A 17,856-nucleotide genomic window follows, 5' to 3' on the forward strand; every position below is an offset into this window, starting at 1 on the left:
GCGTAGAAATGGCAGATGGAGTTTAAATTCTGACAAATGAGAGGTTATGAGTTTTGGAGGATCAAACTTAGGTGTGAATTATGCGGTAAATGGCAGAACCCTGAGGAACATTAACATAGAGGGATCTGGGCGTGCAGGTCCACGATTCCCTAAAAGTGGCAACACAGATGGCCATGGTGATTTAGAAGGCAAATAGCATGCTTACCTTTATCAGCCAGGACATGGAGTACAAGAGTTGTCAAACCATGTTGCAGTTAGATAAAACCCTTGTTAGGTTGCATTTGGAGTATTGTGTGCAGTTTTGGTCACCACAGTAACAGAAGGATGTGGAAGCTTTGGAGAGAGTGCAGAGAAGGTTCACCAGAATGTTGCCTGGTCTCAAGGGCATTGGCTATGAGGAAAGATTAACGAGACTCTGAATGTTTTAACTGGAAAGACCTCGGCTGAGAGGAGACCTGATAGATGTCTACAAAATTATGAGAGGCATAGATAGGGTGGATCGTCAGAAGCGTTCTCCCAGGGTTGAAGTTTCATTTACAAGAGGGCACAGATTTGAGGTGAGAAGGAGAAAGTTTAAGGGAAATTTTTCATGCAGAGTGGTAGGAGCCTGGAACGCATTCCCAGAAGAGGTGATGGAAGCAAGCACATTGGCATCTGGATGGTTACATGAACAGGAGGGAACAGAGGGATATGGACCAAATAAGGAAAGATTTATTTTTCAGTTCAGTTAGGACATGATGGGCAGAGGCTTGGAGGGCCAAAGGGCCTGTTCCTGTGCTGTACTTCTCTTTTATTCTTCTTTTGATGTTCTGAATAATATATACAGAAAGAAATAATTTTACATCTCAAGAAGCTTTTTATTTGAACTAGCAAATACATAATTCTGTGAGTTCACTAATAGTAACTTTATTCATATTGATGACATGAATTAAAATGTGTTAAATTAATATGTAAAAAAAAGGCCATAACACGTAGAAATGTCATTCAAAACCATTGCCTAGCAGAGTCTAAAAATTAATACTATAATTAAAAGAAAAGATGTTTGAAAGTACTTCAGATGTAAATCTGGTGCTGTTTCTCATCTTTTATATTTCAGCTAAGAGGTTTCTTTCCAATGGATTAGAACAATTAAAGTGATAAGAGCAGGAAACCAAAGAATTATATCATTAGTATATTTACAGTAAGTAATTATCAATGGATAAAATATTCACAAATTTCAGAACACAAAGCCTGTTATTAAGAACTGTCATCAACAGTTTGTCTCACAGAAATAGTCAATCCAAGGGGTCAAGGAAAACTGACCCCAGTTCCACATGTGTTGCTATTGAGCTGATTATCAGGATATATTAAAATGCCAAAAGAAATGCTAAATTGCCAGTACAGTTTCTGCAAGAGAAAGAGATCAAAAGGTAATGCTCAGTAACAGCACAGCAGTTCCACTTCAGAAGTCAATGGACATTGAACGTTGCACAGTGTCATTTCTGCCACGTACATAGATTTCAGGAGGAATCTCCTCCATCACTCTGTCTTCTATGACCCGTTCTGGACTGTCTTGTGAGTGCTTCAAAGTATAGCAGCTTTTCTTGAAGGTGCTATTAAATGTTTTCATTGGCTGTGGCTGAGAGAAATCATTCCGAAATGGAAGATCCATTGTGCTTAGATTAGTCCTGCTGTGCTTTATGCTTGGAGGTTGTGAGCCGCAGTGATGATCATGGATGCATCTGGAGGCATTGGATGAGGAGCGCCTGAGTTTATGGTAGTTTTCAAAATCTTCAGACAAATCAGCCAAATCTGCTGTTATTTCTTTGTCTCTTAGGGAAAACAGTTCATAATGAGGTGGATCAAATACTTCTTGAAATCCTGATTTGTTGAATGCTGCTTTGCGAGCCAAAACCTTTTTGCGAGGTTGTTTTACTTGTACGAGTACAGAAATGACAAGAAGAACTAAAACAATTCCTGATGAAATACCAATGATTGTTCCATGGGTTTTGGTAATCTGGTGAAAGAGACCAGACTTCTTCTTTTCTGCAAAAGTACAAAAATAAAACAAATGTAAATGTAGTCATGTCAGTACCACTTTGAACGCACACAAAATAAAACTGCTTTGAGAAAAACTAGAATATAGGACCTTGTGGCATAGCAGTGGTGTCTTTACCTCTGGGTCAGAAGGTCTGGGTTCAAGTCCTTCATAACACCTCCAAACAGGTTAACAAAAACGGAACTAGAACAACTAATCTGGGCTAACTCACAGCTCAGTCAATGGCCTGCACAGTGTTAGGCACAACTGCATTCTAGGAGAAAGTGAGGGCTGCAGATGCTGGAGATCAGAGCTGAAAATATGTTGCTGGAAAAGCGCAGCAGGTCAGGCAGCATCTAAGGAACAGGAGAATCGACATTTCAGGCATAAGCCTTCTTCAGGATTCCTGAAGAAGGGCTTATGCCCGAAACGTCGATTCTCCTGTTCTTTGGATGCTGCCTGACCTTCTGCGCTTTTCCAGCAACACATTTTCAGCTCACAACTGCATTCTACTAGGTCCTCTGTTGTTTCAAATCAACACAGCATCATAATAAGTTTATTTTTTGAAAAGAAAGGAGACCTATATCTAAATCTTGCTAAGAACTCCAAGTGAATTCTGAGGAGCTTATAAACCAGCCAGTCAGACATAATAACCATTCCAAGGTAATGGACAATTCTTCTACAATAACATCTCTTCATTATTTCTAATTTACTTAATTTGCAATCCAAAAGGCAATATGAAAGAACACAATGAACCCTTTAGAGACTTGGGCAAATGCAATTATTTTTTATTAAAATGCATATGTTACCTCATAAACGGCAAAAATTCTAACTAAATTATCTCACGGAGTAATATTAGAGTTCCATAGGATTACTGAAGTCTGTCATTCATTATCTTTAAGTCTAGCTCTGTAACAATTGCAAAGTAGCGCTTAGAGATCATTAACATAAAGCACATTAAATGCGTTAAATTCAATTATAAGTCTGGTTTCAACTTGAGGATTACATTAAGTGAGCAGGGTGTGAGTACAAGCAGAATGATGTCACTGAGTCCTGAGAGTTTTAAAGTCCCAGGCCTCTGCCCAGTCTGCCCATTTTCATTAAACAATTTGCTGTTGCCTGCTTATTCAAATCAGGAATACACCTCCTATAATGATATGCCTGATTTTGCAGTGCTGGAATAGGATGACTAGGTGACTAAGTTATAGAACTCTTCACAAGTTGACTGTTCTTTCCTGGGGATCTTTGTGGGGAAGTCAGGGTGAGGAGGGAGATTTTTCTCCCTCCCCACAAGTACCTGCAGGACCATAACCCAGATAAATATCCAGCAGTTCTATTCAACTGCTCTGAAGAAGGATCACTGGATTCAAAACGTGAAATCTGTTTTTTCTCCACAGATGCTGCCAAACCTGCTGAGTTTCTCCAGCAATTTGTTTTTGTTTCAACTATCCAGCAAGGCTGGGTAGAGGTAGCTGAGAGATCCAATGAAAGCAGCACCATTTCCCGCGGGATTCAATTATTATTTCACAAGAACAGCAAGAGTGCAGTTTGATTTCTCCCTCTCTCTGAACAACTCCTGCTAACATTTCTTTCATCCCTCCCCATCACTCTTATACAATCCCCTGTTCCCTCATAAGATTCCGCACACAATCACAAGTGGAGTGTTGCTGAACAAAGAGACCTTGGAGTGCAGGTTCATAGCTCCTTGAAAGTGGAGTCGCAGGTAGATAGGATAATGAAGAGTGGTCAGAGTATTGAGTACAGGAGTTGGGAGGTCATGTTGCGGCTGTACATGACATTGGTTAGACCACTGTTGGAATATTGTGTGCAATTCTGGTCTCCTTCCTATTGGAAAGATGTGAAACATGAAAGGATTCAGGAAAGATTTATAAGGATGTTGCCAGGGTTGGAGGATTTGATCTACAGGGAGAGGTTGAATAGGCTAGGACTGTTTTTTTCCTGGAGTGTCAGAGGCTGAGGGGTGATCTTATAAAGGTTTATAAAATTATGAGGGGCATGGATAGGGTAATTAGACAAGGTCTTTTCCCTGGGGAGTCCAGAACCAGCGGGCATAGGCTTGGGTTTAGAGGGGAAAGATATAAAAGAGACCTAAGGGGCACCTTTTTCATGCAGAGGATGGTACCTGTATGGAATAAGCTGCCAGAGGAAGTGGTGGAGGCTGGTACAATTGCAACATTTAAAAGGCATTTGAATGGGTATGTGTACAGTAAGGGTTTGGAGGGATGTGGGCCGAGTACTGGCAGCTGGGACTAGTTTGGATTGGGATATCTGGTTGGCATGGATGGGTTGGACTGAAGAGTCTGTTTCTGTGCTATACATCTCTATGACTCTATGCTTGCTGCAAAAAACTTCTCTTTCTCATTACCAACATAATCATCTTCTTTTACTTTCTTTATACTACATCCACAATATAATAGCGAATTGAGGATTAATTTGGATTAATGAAATCAGAATATTTTCCACTTTTATCTTAAGTAGTTCAAATATGCACCAAAAGGGTATTGTTTTCTTTATAGTTCACCAATAATAAGAAAGATTTATTTAGTTTTAAGTGACTTTAATGCTTCTACCTAATTGTGTACAAGAACTCTTAATTGATGCAAAATTCAATTGCATTAGTTATCATGGGTTTTATGAATGAGTCATAAAACTGTACATTTCATGAACTATGCAGAATGATGGCAAATAATTATAGTTCTTGGGAAAGAAACTCCATCCATTATTGGAAAAAACATATAATTTGTCCTGATGCACTCACTGTTACACTGCTCCAGCTTATAAAGAATCTTTAAGAAATCAAAGTAACTTTGAAACATTACCTGCACATTCCTGAAATAATCAGACATTGAAAGCTCAAGAGAATGCCTGAGTGCTTTTAACACACTTAAATCAGTATTAGTTACAAGAATGTCTATGTCTTCCTTAATTATTTAGTCAATCACATAGGCACAATGAATGTTCTTAGGATGATAGTTCAGTACAGCTTATAAATGCTTTATGACAAGACCAGTCCCTTTAAAACAAGACATAAAATGGAGATGTAATGAACAGCGAAACTAAATATTCACGCTCTTCCAAAGGTGTGGTGAGTTTAAAGCTGGGTTTGCTAATGATATAAAATGTACTCTTTCTAATGTCCATTCATTTATTCATGCAAGACGTTAAAGAACACAGTGTCAAAATCTATCAAAACTGCATATTATGCCATTTTCAGTGTGCTCTAGATGGTGATTACAGTCTACTGCAGCTGAAAGTGCTTGACTATGTATTAGACTGGTCGTGGCATAATGGATAACAGATGGCTATTAAATATTGGATGTTCTTTTGGCAGGCACAACAGTATTAAACCGTTCTCTAATATACTTTTCAATGAAACAGAGGTCATGTAGAGTACGTAGAATGGACACACTTTATCTGTTGAGATGGAGTATGAAATACTTAACCAATATATAACTATCTAGACAGATTGAAGACTAAGAGGACTAAATGAAAAAAGTACTTCTTGCATAGGGTGTACAACCTCTGAGTACTGTATCACCAAGGGGTATTGGATAGCATTCTAGGGACAAATGTTTACTACAATTAAATAAAGTTAGAGTATTGTGTCTAGTTTTGGGCTCCATTCCAAATAAAGGAAACTGAAGCAAAAGGGAGGATACAATTCAGATTGTCTAGGATGTTGCCTGTGATGAATAAATACAAAACCTGAAGAAAGACGAGAACAATTGGATCACTTAGTTATCTCAGTGAAAATTGAAATGTGACTTAATAGAGTAGTTTAAAATTATAAAAGCCGATGAGAATCTGCAGGTGGAGACGAACTGTTCCAATGAAAGAAAGGAATAGAGAAAGGTGGTTATTATGAATATAGATATGAATAAATAAATATGATTTAGGACAGACAGCAAGAGAAAATTAGAATGCATTGAGACCATGGAAAGTACCAGTGGAGTTAGTTTTTGAAGCAGCAACAATGTGAGAAAATTGCATTTGAAATAAGAGGATGTATAGAATAAATTAAATCAGACTCAAAGAGAATAAAGAGCATTGTTTGAATAAATTGTGCTATTATGTTTAAAAGAATCTAGGGAAGGGATTGTAGGGGCATTGCTACAAGAAAATTATTAATTTGTTTAAAAAGATGTAATGCTAATGAACTGGTAGATAGCAAATGAGGGTGAAAGACAATGCATTGGCAATTTTAGACTGATCAGGGTAACATTGGTAGTCAGAAAATTTATGGATTTCTTATAGAGAATAGAAAGACATCAAGAAATGATGTACACAATGAATAATCAGCATAGATTTCAAAAGAAAGAATCCTCTTAACCAGCAGTAATCAAATGTTTGAGGTTGAGGTCAGGGAGAGTAGACAATGATAACAAGGTAAATACAACCTACCTGAACTTGCAAAAGTCATTCAACTATGTGCCCCAAAATGGATTAAAAAATAATTCAAAGAATTCAGAGTTAGAGGAACTAGTGGGGGAATAAGTTGCTAGCTGCCTTCACGACAGAAAGCAAATTGTGTCGAAAAAGGGAGCTATCAGAATGGAGAAAGCAGAAGGGTCAGTACTGGGATCTCTGCCTTTCATAACTTACATTAATAATTTGTTCAAGGCATCAAAGCAAAACTTTTACATTTGCAAATGACTCCAAATTTGGGGGATTGGGGTGGGAGGGGCAAAGCCAATAGCAAGAACTACAATAAATGACACGGGGTTATTAATAAATTTTGCAGAATGACAAATAATTGGCAAACGAAATTCAATGTGGACGTAAGTGAGAGAGTACATTTTGGTGGAGATCACATTACTTAGAAAGTGAGTCTAGGGAGAGGAACAAATAGATCTCTGAGTACAAACATATCAAAATTGTACCACAGGTTAGCGAGGACATGGGATAAAAAACAAACAGAATAAAAAAGTAAAACATTTAGTTAAACTTGCAAACCCCTTGTTAGATCATACTTAAGAGTACTGCATACCGTATTATAAAAAGGAGATGGACGCCATCAATATAAATTAGTCATCATAAATCCAATAGGAAATTCAGAAGAAACATCTTTTCTCCAAAGAGAAGTGAGAATGTGAAACTCACTACCACAGAGGTAGTTGAGACAAATAATAGAAATGCATTTAAGGGGAAGCAAGATGAGCATGCTAGAAGGCTTTTGAACAAAGATCCGAGGCTTACGATATTTTACTTGAGGAAAGATAGGGGAGGCTCAAATGGTGCAAAAAATGATCTGCTTGGGCTGAATGGTCTGTTTCTGCAATGTCAGCAGTGAAAAACAGCTTATAGAAGTAATTGATGGAAAAAGAGAAGAAAGAGAGACATGGGAACTGATGTGGATACAAACACTTAGATAGAGAAAAATGAAGAATCAAAAGGTTAAAAAAGTTTAAAATTAGTTTTTCTCTATTCTTGTTCCCGATGATGCATTCACTGGCATCATTCTGATACCTTACATAAATGGTTGCAAGAAGATTAAAAGGGAATTAGGGATTGAGGATAGCAGATTTCCATTCCCTTTTCTCTCCCTGGAGATTTTCGGTTCCTCAGTGTGGAGGGAATTGTTTGCAAAAGGTGACCATGAATTGAGGTAGGATGGGTTACCCCAGCTTCTTTTCAACTGTTGACGTAAAGCTTTGTTCTGATAGCGGGTGGGGGTGGAGATGAGGTATGTGGCATGGTCACCCAGTTGTTATCACTACTGTCTCTCAGCGCCAGGGACCTGGGTTTGATCGCACCCTCGGGCAACTGCACATTCTCCCGGTGTCTTCCTCTGGGTGCTCCGGTTTCCTTCCACAGTCCAAAGATCTACAGGCTAGGTGGATTATCCTGTGAAATGCAGGGTTACAGGGATGGGTCGTGAGATGTACTTCAGACAGTCGGTGTGGACTTGATTGACCGAATGGCCTGTTTCACCATTGTAGGGATTCTATGATTCTATGTTAAGCAGACAGCAAAGCCAGACAGGCATGAAAAGGAAAATGGAAACTCTTCCTTTGGCTTCCTCAGATAGCTTTAACCCTGTTGGATTTTTTGGCTGCAGGTTTTGCAGAACAACTTGAAGAACTGAATGTAAATGGTTATTCCTGCTGCTTTAAAGCTACCAGCTCTGCAGAAATGGCTGCATTCCTGATCCATTTCTAGGCTTGCAATATTGCTGGGTGGTAAATCTGCAATGAATGTAGAATAGGTTCAGATAATTGTCAGTGAATTAGTTTGTTGAACTGCCTTCTGTGTGGAAATAAAAACTTTTAGTCAAGATGTCCCTGCCCTTGAACACAAAAGAGTTTGTTTAGTTCAACAGTGCCTGTAAGTATGTGGTTTTAAAATCTATCCACGAGTTGAAATTAAATTTAAAAACTGTATAACATAGTACTGATACAGCAACATTTCTCGATATACACAAACAGTTTCTCTGAGCTGTTAAAACAGACCATTCAAAAGCTACCTGCCAAGCATTCAAAAATAAACTCTGGACAAACTAGTTTAGAGATCAGGAGAAACAGCTTTAAATGAGCAGGCACTTTGAAAGAAATTTACTGTATGATTTGGCGCACCTCAGTGTACATCAGTTAATTATAACAACTTTACTTCAGAGTCATTCTGTTTCTAGTTAATGATTTGACCTCCAAGAACAGATTTATGGGCGGCACGGTGGCACAGTGGTTAGCACTGCTGCCTCACAGCGTCAGAGACCCGGGTTCAGTTCCCGCCTCAGGCGACTGACTGTGTGGAGTTTGCACGTTCTCCCCGTGTCTGCGTGGGTTTCCTCCGGGTGCTCCGGTTTCCTCCCACAGTCCAAAAGATGTGCAGGTTAGGTGAATTGGCCATGCTAAATTGCCCGTAGTGTTAGGTAAGGGGTAAATGTAAGGGTATGGGTGGGTTGCGCTTCGGCGGGGCGGTGTGGACTTGTTGGGCCGAAGGGCCTGTTTCCACACTAAGTAATCTAATCTAATCTAATCTAATTTCATTTTAACTTTATAGTTCAAAACATCACTAGCATAAGAATGGCAGAAATGTTTCTTTCCAAATGAACAACAGTGTCAGCATCAGTTGTATTAATATATACAAAAGTAGATTATATTAATTGAAGCCAACTATTTTATACCTATGGCAGTTGTTCAGATTGGTAATATTTTAGTAATTAGATAGATTGAATCATTATGGCATACACATTGTTTACTTATGGCTTCAGTGCCAAGTAGCCATCTTTTTCTTATATGTGCTTGTTAGATATTAGAATAATGCCAATCAAGGCCAGCACTCTAATCCCCTTCTAAGGAACAAAACTTACAGGAACTAACAGGTTGTTCAGGGTTTCCTAATGGTTTCTAGTAATCTCTATTGCAAGAGAAAATGGGTAATAATGGATAAGGATAAGATCACACTTACCCTTTGATGCATGTAGCCCTCACTCCTAGTTCAGGACCATTGAACCTTACGTTTGACATGTGCAGTTCTGACAAAGCAAGGAACATACTGTGGCAGGATAGGCTGTCTCATTCATTCAGTAATACGATTAACCAAAGATGCACAAGTATATGGGAAAACCTGAATATTTTCACGATTATCCCAGATATAACATCAGTTTAACACTGGCTATTACGTCATTAGTAACTAACATGGGGTGGAAGTAGGGTGGGGACAAACAGCTAAAAAATGAAACATTGACATATTATCCAATTAATCTCAAACACAAGTCTCAATTAACCAAAATATTGTCTCCTTCCTTGATAAGAAATACCTTCATTTCATCACGGAAAATGAATCTCTCATATTTTGTTGCAGAGTAAGTTGGCTTGTATTAAATAAAGTTTCTATACTCAAGATGTGGTAATGTCAAAACTAGTTAAGTTCTGTTAGACTTTGTAAAACAATACTTAATGCAAACGTTGATGGAGATAAATGTATTGATTTAGCCTATTAATACACTGTCTGAGAGAAATGGCCTTTTTCAAGTCTGATGAAGTAAAGGTCATTTTTCTCTCACAACTTCTTTTACAGATCTGAGCAAACAATGGTACCTTTACAATGGTTTTCATCCCATGGGTACACACAGTTCTGGACTCCATTACAGACCAAAGAATTGTTGATGCACATGTCGCTGTGGCAAAAGAATGTGTTGTCCTGGCAGGGAGCTTTGAGACAAAGGTTAGAGTCACCATAAATTATAGCACATATATTTCAAAAGCCTATACAAGATGTGATGTAGTACTGTGTATAGTCATTCAACCATGAGCAACAAAACACAGTAAATGGGCACTTTGTAAAGGTCATGTCTTTGTTAGTTCAGCTTTGTCAGTTAGATAAATTGACCATGGCTTCATTATTCACAGTAAAAACATCAAATGAATCTCACACACAAAATTAATGAATTCACCTAATCTTGTTGGATTTATTGATTGTTAACTTGCATTAATTTGTAGCACGATTCAATCATTAGCATTAGAAACTTAAATATAGACAAGATTTATTGCTAGTTAGTAGCATTTTGAAACAAAGGAATGGATGTGAAATCAACATAAAAATGACTAGTGCAATGCAGTTTTGACATTTCTCATTTGTAATTATGATCTGGGTTTTCATGGGGCTTCCTCAGGATTTTTGTGGTTCAACTATTTCAACATGTAACTTAAACAACAAGAAGAAAGATGGGTCATGCTAACAATATCTGAAGGGATTGTTTATTTTATACAAGTAGAGATCTGAAAGACTAAAAATGTGCATACAAATGACAAAGTGCTATATTCATGAGAATGGAATCTGCTTTGAATAATTTGTGAATGAAGCCTCTTGAGGTCTGTTTTATAAATAGGAGTTAAGAACATTACTTAGAGGATTTTTTGGATTATCTGTGTTCTTCATTTTTAATGGAACACGCATTTTATTTTGTGCGCTTAATTTAGGATTGAACTCAGATAAGTGACTGAAAAAGGAAGCTTCATAACAAATTAAATCAGTTAATAAACAGGTCAAATGGAATCAACTTCTATAGGTTATTAAGACTGGCAGAATTCTTATAGATACTTTTCTGCACAGAGAATTTTATTTGTTTTTCACTTATCAGATGTAATCAATTTCACTAAGTCATTTTACACACCTTCCTGAAAGTGGTACTAATTCCAAAAGAGCTACAAAACTCAAAAATAAAACTGAAAAGGATGTATTTGTGCAGAGCTGTCGTGCCACTGCTGTTAAAACTATCTGTCTTTTAACAATTTAGCTCAGAGGTCTGTGTTGCAACTCATCCATTCCACAAACTAATGAAAAATTACTTCTTGCTGCTGTTGCATAGCTTCCATTGATTGGTACGATGGCTCAGTAGTTAGCACTGTTGCCTCACAGCAGAGACTTGGGTTCAATTCCAACCTTGCATGACTGTCTATGTGGAGTTTGCACATCCTCCCCATGTCTGTGTGGGCTTCCTGAAGGTGCTCTGGTTTCCTCCAAACATGTGCAGGTGAGGTGGACTGCCCATGTTAAATTGTCCCTTAGTGTCCAGGGATGTGGAAGCTAGGTGTGTTAGCAGTGGGAAATGTGGGGTTATAGTATAGAGTAAGGGGCTAGGTCAGGGTGGGATGCTGTTCGGAGGGTCGGTGTGAACTTAATGAACCAAATGTAGGGATTCTATGAGTGTACAGGAGGACTGTCCTGACTGTTCTGATTGGAAATTTAATGGTATTTTTTGTTAATAATTCTCTCACTTACACAAGAGAAGTTTTAAAAAAAATGTTGTATAACAGCTAGTCAACTACTTACACAGTTCCATTTTGTTCTATATATTTTTGTAAATTTCTAAAGGCAAATTTTCGAAAGGAGAATCAATAAGTTTATTGGATCAATATTAACAATATTCCTGGCAAATAGGAGCATGAATGTTTTATTGGCAATTTTCCAAAGCAATGTTATCAGCCATTAATCAGTTAGTCTGCCTGTTCAGACACATGAATCTACACAGAGAATGTAGGAATACATTGCTGTCCAACCTCTGCCACTTCATCCAGTGGTTAGATCTTAAAATATTGCACAGTATAGCTTCCAAGGCTACTGTAATGGTTATAATGAGGTCAGCCAGGTGAACATCATAGAGTGAGAGTTCCCTGATTATGGATGTTGATCTGGTCCAAGCAGGGAGCTCTGGCTAACAGATACAAACAGGAGTGTCAGACATCCTGTTCACTCGGAGAGCTAGCTCGGTGACAAGGACTGTAAATAAAGCTGACTTTGTGATTGGATACCAACCTCTGTGGAGTTATTTCACCTACATTTCTGACTTTCAGCATTAAAATCCTATAGCTGTGTAACAATATTGTTTCAGTTTTTAACAAATGCTTTCCTTGGTGAATAGATTAGCAGAAATGACAAATATCAAACGGTAGCAGACAGTTAAGGAGATAATTCAAGACTCTCAGTAAAAATACATCCCGGTAAGGAGGAAACGATCTAAGAGAAGGATAAACCAACCATGGTTAACCAAGGAAGTTAGGGGAATTTAAATTGAATGAAAAAGAATATAAAGATGCCAAAGTCAGTCAACACTGGGTTAAATTCCAAACCCAGCAAAAGACGACAAAAGATAATAATGACAGAGAAAATAAACTATGACAGCAAACTAGTGAGGAATTTAAAAACTGACATTAATAGCTTCCTAAATTATATAAAAAGAAAGAGAGGGGTCAAAGTGAACATAAGGACCTTATAAAAACAATTTGGGGAGACAGTTTTGGGAAACAATGAAATGGCAGAGGAGTTAAACAAATATTTTGCATCAATCCGTACGAAGGAAGATACTTTGAACTTTCCAATGGTACTGAAGGATACAGGGGAGGAATTATGTATAAGCACCATCACTAAAGATGTAGTAATGGGGCTAAAGGCAGATAAGCTCCCCTGGCCTTGATGGCTTGTACCTTAGGATCCTAAAAAAAGTAGCTACAGAGCTGGTGGATGCATTGTTTGTAATTTTCCAAAAATAGTTCTATTCTGGAAAAGTACCAGAGGATTGGGAAATTGCCAATGTGACACCCATATTCGAAAAGGGAGAGAGGCAAAAGGTGGGCAACTATAGGCCAATTAACCTAACATCTATTATTGGAAAAGCATTGGAATCAATTATTAAAAAAGTAAGAGCAGAACTTTTAGAAAATCATAATCTAGTCAGGAAGAGTGAGATGGCTTCATGAAAGGGAAATCATGTCTGACTAATTTATTAGAGTTTTTCGAGCAAGTCTCAACCAGAGTGGTTAGAAGGGAACCAGTGGATGTGTTGTATTTAGAATTTTACAAGGCATTTGACAAGGTACCTTTTAAAAGGTTAAGTCACAAGATAAGAGCCCACGGTATTGGAGGTAGAATTTGGCATGGCTAGAGGTTGGCTAATGGGCAGGAAACAGTGAGTGGAATTAAGGAATTCTGTATCAGGTTGATGCCCCATGACTAGTTGGCATCACAGGGATCAGTGCAGGGATCACAACTATTTACAATGTATACTAATGACTTGGAAGAAGGAAGTGAATATGCAGTATCCAGATTTGCAGATCACAAAAATAGGTGGAAAGGCAGGTTGGAGAGAGGGATACAAACAGTAGAGAGAGCTGTTGGTAGATTAAGTAAGTGGGCAAAAAGTTGAAAGATGGGGTACAATGTATGAAAATGTGAAGTTATTCATTTTGGAAGGGAGAACAAGTATATTATTTAAATGTAGAAAAACTTTAGAAAGCTGTATCACAAAGGGCCTTAGGGATACTTGTGCATGAAACGCAGAAAGGTGCAGCAGGTAATCAGGAAGGCTAGTGGAATATTGGCCCTTATTTCAAGAGGGTTAAAGTATACGAGTAGAGAATTCTTACTACAACTGTACAAGGTGCTGGTGAGACCACATCTGGAGTACTGAGAGGAGCTTTGGTTCCTTTATTTAAGGAAATATATTCTTTAATTGGAGGCAGTTCAGAGAAGGTTCAGTCAGATGATCCTTGGTATGGAGGGATTGTCTTATGAGCAATGGCTAAACAGATTGAGACAGTACTCACTAAAGTTTAGAAGAACAAGAAGTGATCTCATTGAAACATATTAAAATCTGAAAGGATTTGAGAGGATTTGAGAGGATGTTTCCCCCTGATGGCATAGACTAGGATGGGAGGTCATAGTCACAGAACAAACAGGTACCAATTTAATACTGAGATGAGGAGGAATTTCTTCTGTAACTAGGTTCAGAGTCTTTGGAACTCCTTTCCACAGCCAGCTGTGTGGCCAGAGTCCTTGGGTATATTTAAGGCTGAGATAGGTAAATTCTTGTTCAATAGGGGCAATCAAAGATTACAGGCAAAGACATAAGCAATGTCAGATCAGCTACGATCCTATTGAATGGCAGAGCAGGCTCAAAGAGCTGAATGATCTTATACTGTTCCTTTTTCTTATGATTTATTATCTCTGAAGCAATTATTTAAAGGAAATATGCCAGTAACAAATTAAACAATATTAGAATACAAAATGTTTATAAGCTATGGTCACTTACGATCCACAAATGAAGTAAAAAGCATTCGGAATCTGCTGAGCTTGCTGCCCTCATCAGCCCACATACGAATCACTCCAACTCCAGTCTGTAGCATGACATCATTAGCTACTGTGCTACAAAACTTTGCCTTTAGGTTTTCAATAGCACTGCTTCCATCATACACAGCAACAAAATTCCTCTTGCATTCATTAGAGTGATCCATTTGATAGTCCAGAAAGCGTAAATAAATCTATTGAACAGAAACACATTGAGGTCTGTTGACAGTGTTTCATAGATGTATTTGTTTATTCTTTACACTCCATACAAATCCTCAGTATTAGTAATCATGAACGAACATTTTTTCTTTCTGAAGAAACATCTGAATTCAGTCTCCAAAAGCTTATTTAATTTATGTCATCATTAATTTATCATAATTTATTTTAGATTTTCTTGTTTTATTCTGAATATCTGGAAAAATATCATGCTCATCAATGTGACCTTAATAAGGCTGAATAGACAGCTTTTCAACGAAGTGTCAGAACCAAGTTACTGTACATCAAAGACAACAAATCTATTTGTTAGCACTTTTTTGGGGGGGGGGGGGTGCAATGCGTACTGTACTAGGATAACAACTCAATTTTTCACAACAACTATTCTCAATCCCTTTAAATGTAACATTATATTGAACTTCTGGAGCTTTTACACTGAAATATTAATAATGATAATTTAGAATGAGAGAGTAGAATCTGTACTTAGTGACTAACTCTAATTACAAGCCTATCTTCATATGATGGACTTACATTGATCATTTATGTTAATTACACAGTTACAGCTTGCATGATATTTTATGCCTTAAAACATTGCCACTGCAATACTCCTTCTCAGATATGGCAACAACAGGGTCTCATTTTCACAAGGTGGTTAAAGGTAAATTAATTCAAAGTAGATTATTTTATAATGGGCCCAGGAATGGCAGATGGAGTTTAATTTTGATAAATGTGAGATGCTACATTTTGGAAAGGCAAATCTTAACAAGACTTGTACACTTAATGTAAGGTCCTGGTGAGTGTTGCTGAACATAGAGACCTTGGAGTGCAGGTTCATAGTTCCTTGAAAGAGGAGCCTCAGGTAGATAGGATAGTGAAGACGTCATTTAGTATGCTTTCCTTTATTGGTCAGAGCATTGAGTATAGGAGTTGGAAGGTCATGTCGCAGCTATACAGGACATTGGTTAGGCCATGTGTGCAATTTTGGTCTCTCTCCAAAGGATGTTGTGAAACTTGAAAGGGTTCAGAAAAGACTTACAAGGATGTTGCCACGGTTAGAGGGTTTGAGCTAAAGGGAGAGGCTGAATAGGTTGGGGTTGTTTACCCTGGAGGGTTGGAGGCTGAGGGGTGACCTTATAGAGGTTTATAAACTCATGAAGGGCATGGAAAGGATAAATAGTTGAAGTCTTTTCCCTGGGGTTGGGGAATCCAGAACTAGAGGGCAGAGGTTTAGGGTGAGAGGGGAAGATTTAAAAGGGACCTTAGAGACAACATTTTCACGCATAGGGTGGTGTGTGTATGGATTGAGCTGCCAGAGGAAGTGGTGGAGGCTAGTACAATTACAACATCTAAAAGGCATCTGGATGGGTTGATGAAAAGGAAGGGGTTAGAGGGATATGGGCCAAGTACTGGCAAATGGGACTGGATTAATTTAGGATATCCGGTCAGCATGGGCGAGTAGGACTGAAGGGTCTGTTTCTATGCTGTCCATCTCTATGACTCTATATAGTCACCCAACCTTTAGCTAGTAGGTTCAATTAATATCGTGGGAGACTCTGTGCATTGAAGCCAGATCATTAGTGTAAACTCTTTGACTAACATTTGCCTTGCTATCAATTGAAGTGACCTGAAAATCTTTGTCAGTTCACATGTCATGGCACATTTTGACCGAGCTATAGAATGATCTGCACCGATAAATAATGCACAACAATACGGTCCTTTATAGAGGACGTTTTAATACAACTCTCAAAAGTAAAAGGATGGTGTATTGTCCTATTGAAGTTTCCAGCTTTAATCAAATTTGTTATAAAATTGAAGAATCATTGTACCCAACTTGCAGAATTATATGTAACACAAACTACATGATGTGCTTTGGATTGCTGAATAATGTGGCTGAATTGTTGTAGTCTCTATGACTCTATAAATAGCAGGTTTATGCACCTGTGAGTCAAACCAACGAGTGAAACAAAACCCAACTAAACAATGCTGTAAACAAATTCATCTTTGTCCCATTTCTGTAGATCAGAAATTACAAAGATGCAGTAACATAATTACTTTTATTGCTATGTTAATTGGGTAATGTTACTTAAAGTGAAACTCACTTTGAGTCTTACCTGATGTTAATCTGTATAATAATGACTCCACTGCTCAGTGTTGAGTTGCTGGTATTATTAATTGGTTAGTACTAAATTTGAATGAAATGGTTTGTACTCTTGGGATCACAGTGGTACTGGATAGTGAATTAAGTTTTATTTATCATGCATGATTTATAATAAAATAAAATATCATTCAAAATTAATAGCAATTTAAACTGATGAATATTTTGTTCAAAATATTAATATGAATTATTTTATAATGCAGGAGAGGACAGACATATTTGAAAGACATTTTGTAAAGTAATTTGTTAAATAAGACATGAAAGAAAATAAATTGAACAAAAATTTTAATCACTTATGAGGAAAGTGGTTAAATGTCAAGTGGCAGTTTACTTGCAAATTTCAATCTCTGCCTTTAACAGCAATTCATATTAATCAGAATTCAATACAAACAAATGACTTTTGACAGAGAAAAGGAATTGGCATATTTAAGCGCATTGCAAATCAAACTCTCAGGTATTTAGTTGCTAATGGAAATAAAGCAGGTGAAAATGTTTTCTCCTAGATCATTATTCCTAAGATTACTTAGACCCCAACTAAACATTGGTACTGTTGAGAACAATGGGCTTATTCTAAAATTAGATACCCCCTTACAACACAGATGGTGTAGCTTCCTTATGATAAAACTGTGAAATGTATAGCTATATTTGTACCTGTGAAATTAAATAATTTATTTCCACATTTTTACTAAATGGAAGTTTACAACTATGTTTGATATTGTATTATACCAAAAAAAAGCAAAAAAAGATTCACTTACTTCAAATTCACTCTGATGAAACATATATGAATAGAATGTTGCAATAATACCACAGAACCACATTGCTACACCAGGAGCCAACAACAAAATTAAAATTCTAGATGTTGTTTCAGGCTTTTTATAAAATTATC

The 17,856-nt window shown here is 37.5% G+C and overlaps 1 protein-coding gene across 4 annotated transcripts in view; it reads right to left on the reverse strand.

Annotated features, from left to right (window-relative positions):
- Window positions 1–841: 841 nt before the first annotated feature.
- LOC122558393 (neuropilin and tolloid-like protein 2) overlaps window positions 842–17,856 on the reverse strand; it is a 46,676-nt gene continuing 29,661 nt past the window's right edge. For all 4 annotated transcript variants that reach the window (XM_043706913.1, XM_043706914.1, XM_043706915.1 and 1 more), the window contains 3 exons: window positions 14,568–14,796; window positions 10,078–10,191; window positions 842–2,025 (listed from right to left, as the gene is read on the reverse strand). In XM_043706913.1, coding sequence (XP_043562848.1) covers window positions 1,442–2,025; window positions 10,078–10,191; window positions 14,568–14,796 — 927 coding nt within the window. In that variant the 3' untranslated portion in view covers window positions 842–1,441. The remainder of the gene's footprint in view (window positions 2,026–10,077; window positions 10,192–14,567; window positions 14,797–17,856) is intronic.

The sequence above is a fragment of the Chiloscyllium plagiosum genome, chromosome 17 (assembly GCF_004010195.1).
Source record: "Chiloscyllium plagiosum isolate BGI_BamShark_2017 chromosome 17, ASM401019v2, whole genome shotgun sequence".
NCBI classification, from domain to species: domain Eukaryota; kingdom Metazoa; phylum Chordata; class Chondrichthyes; order Orectolobiformes; family Hemiscylliidae; genus Chiloscyllium; species Chiloscyllium plagiosum.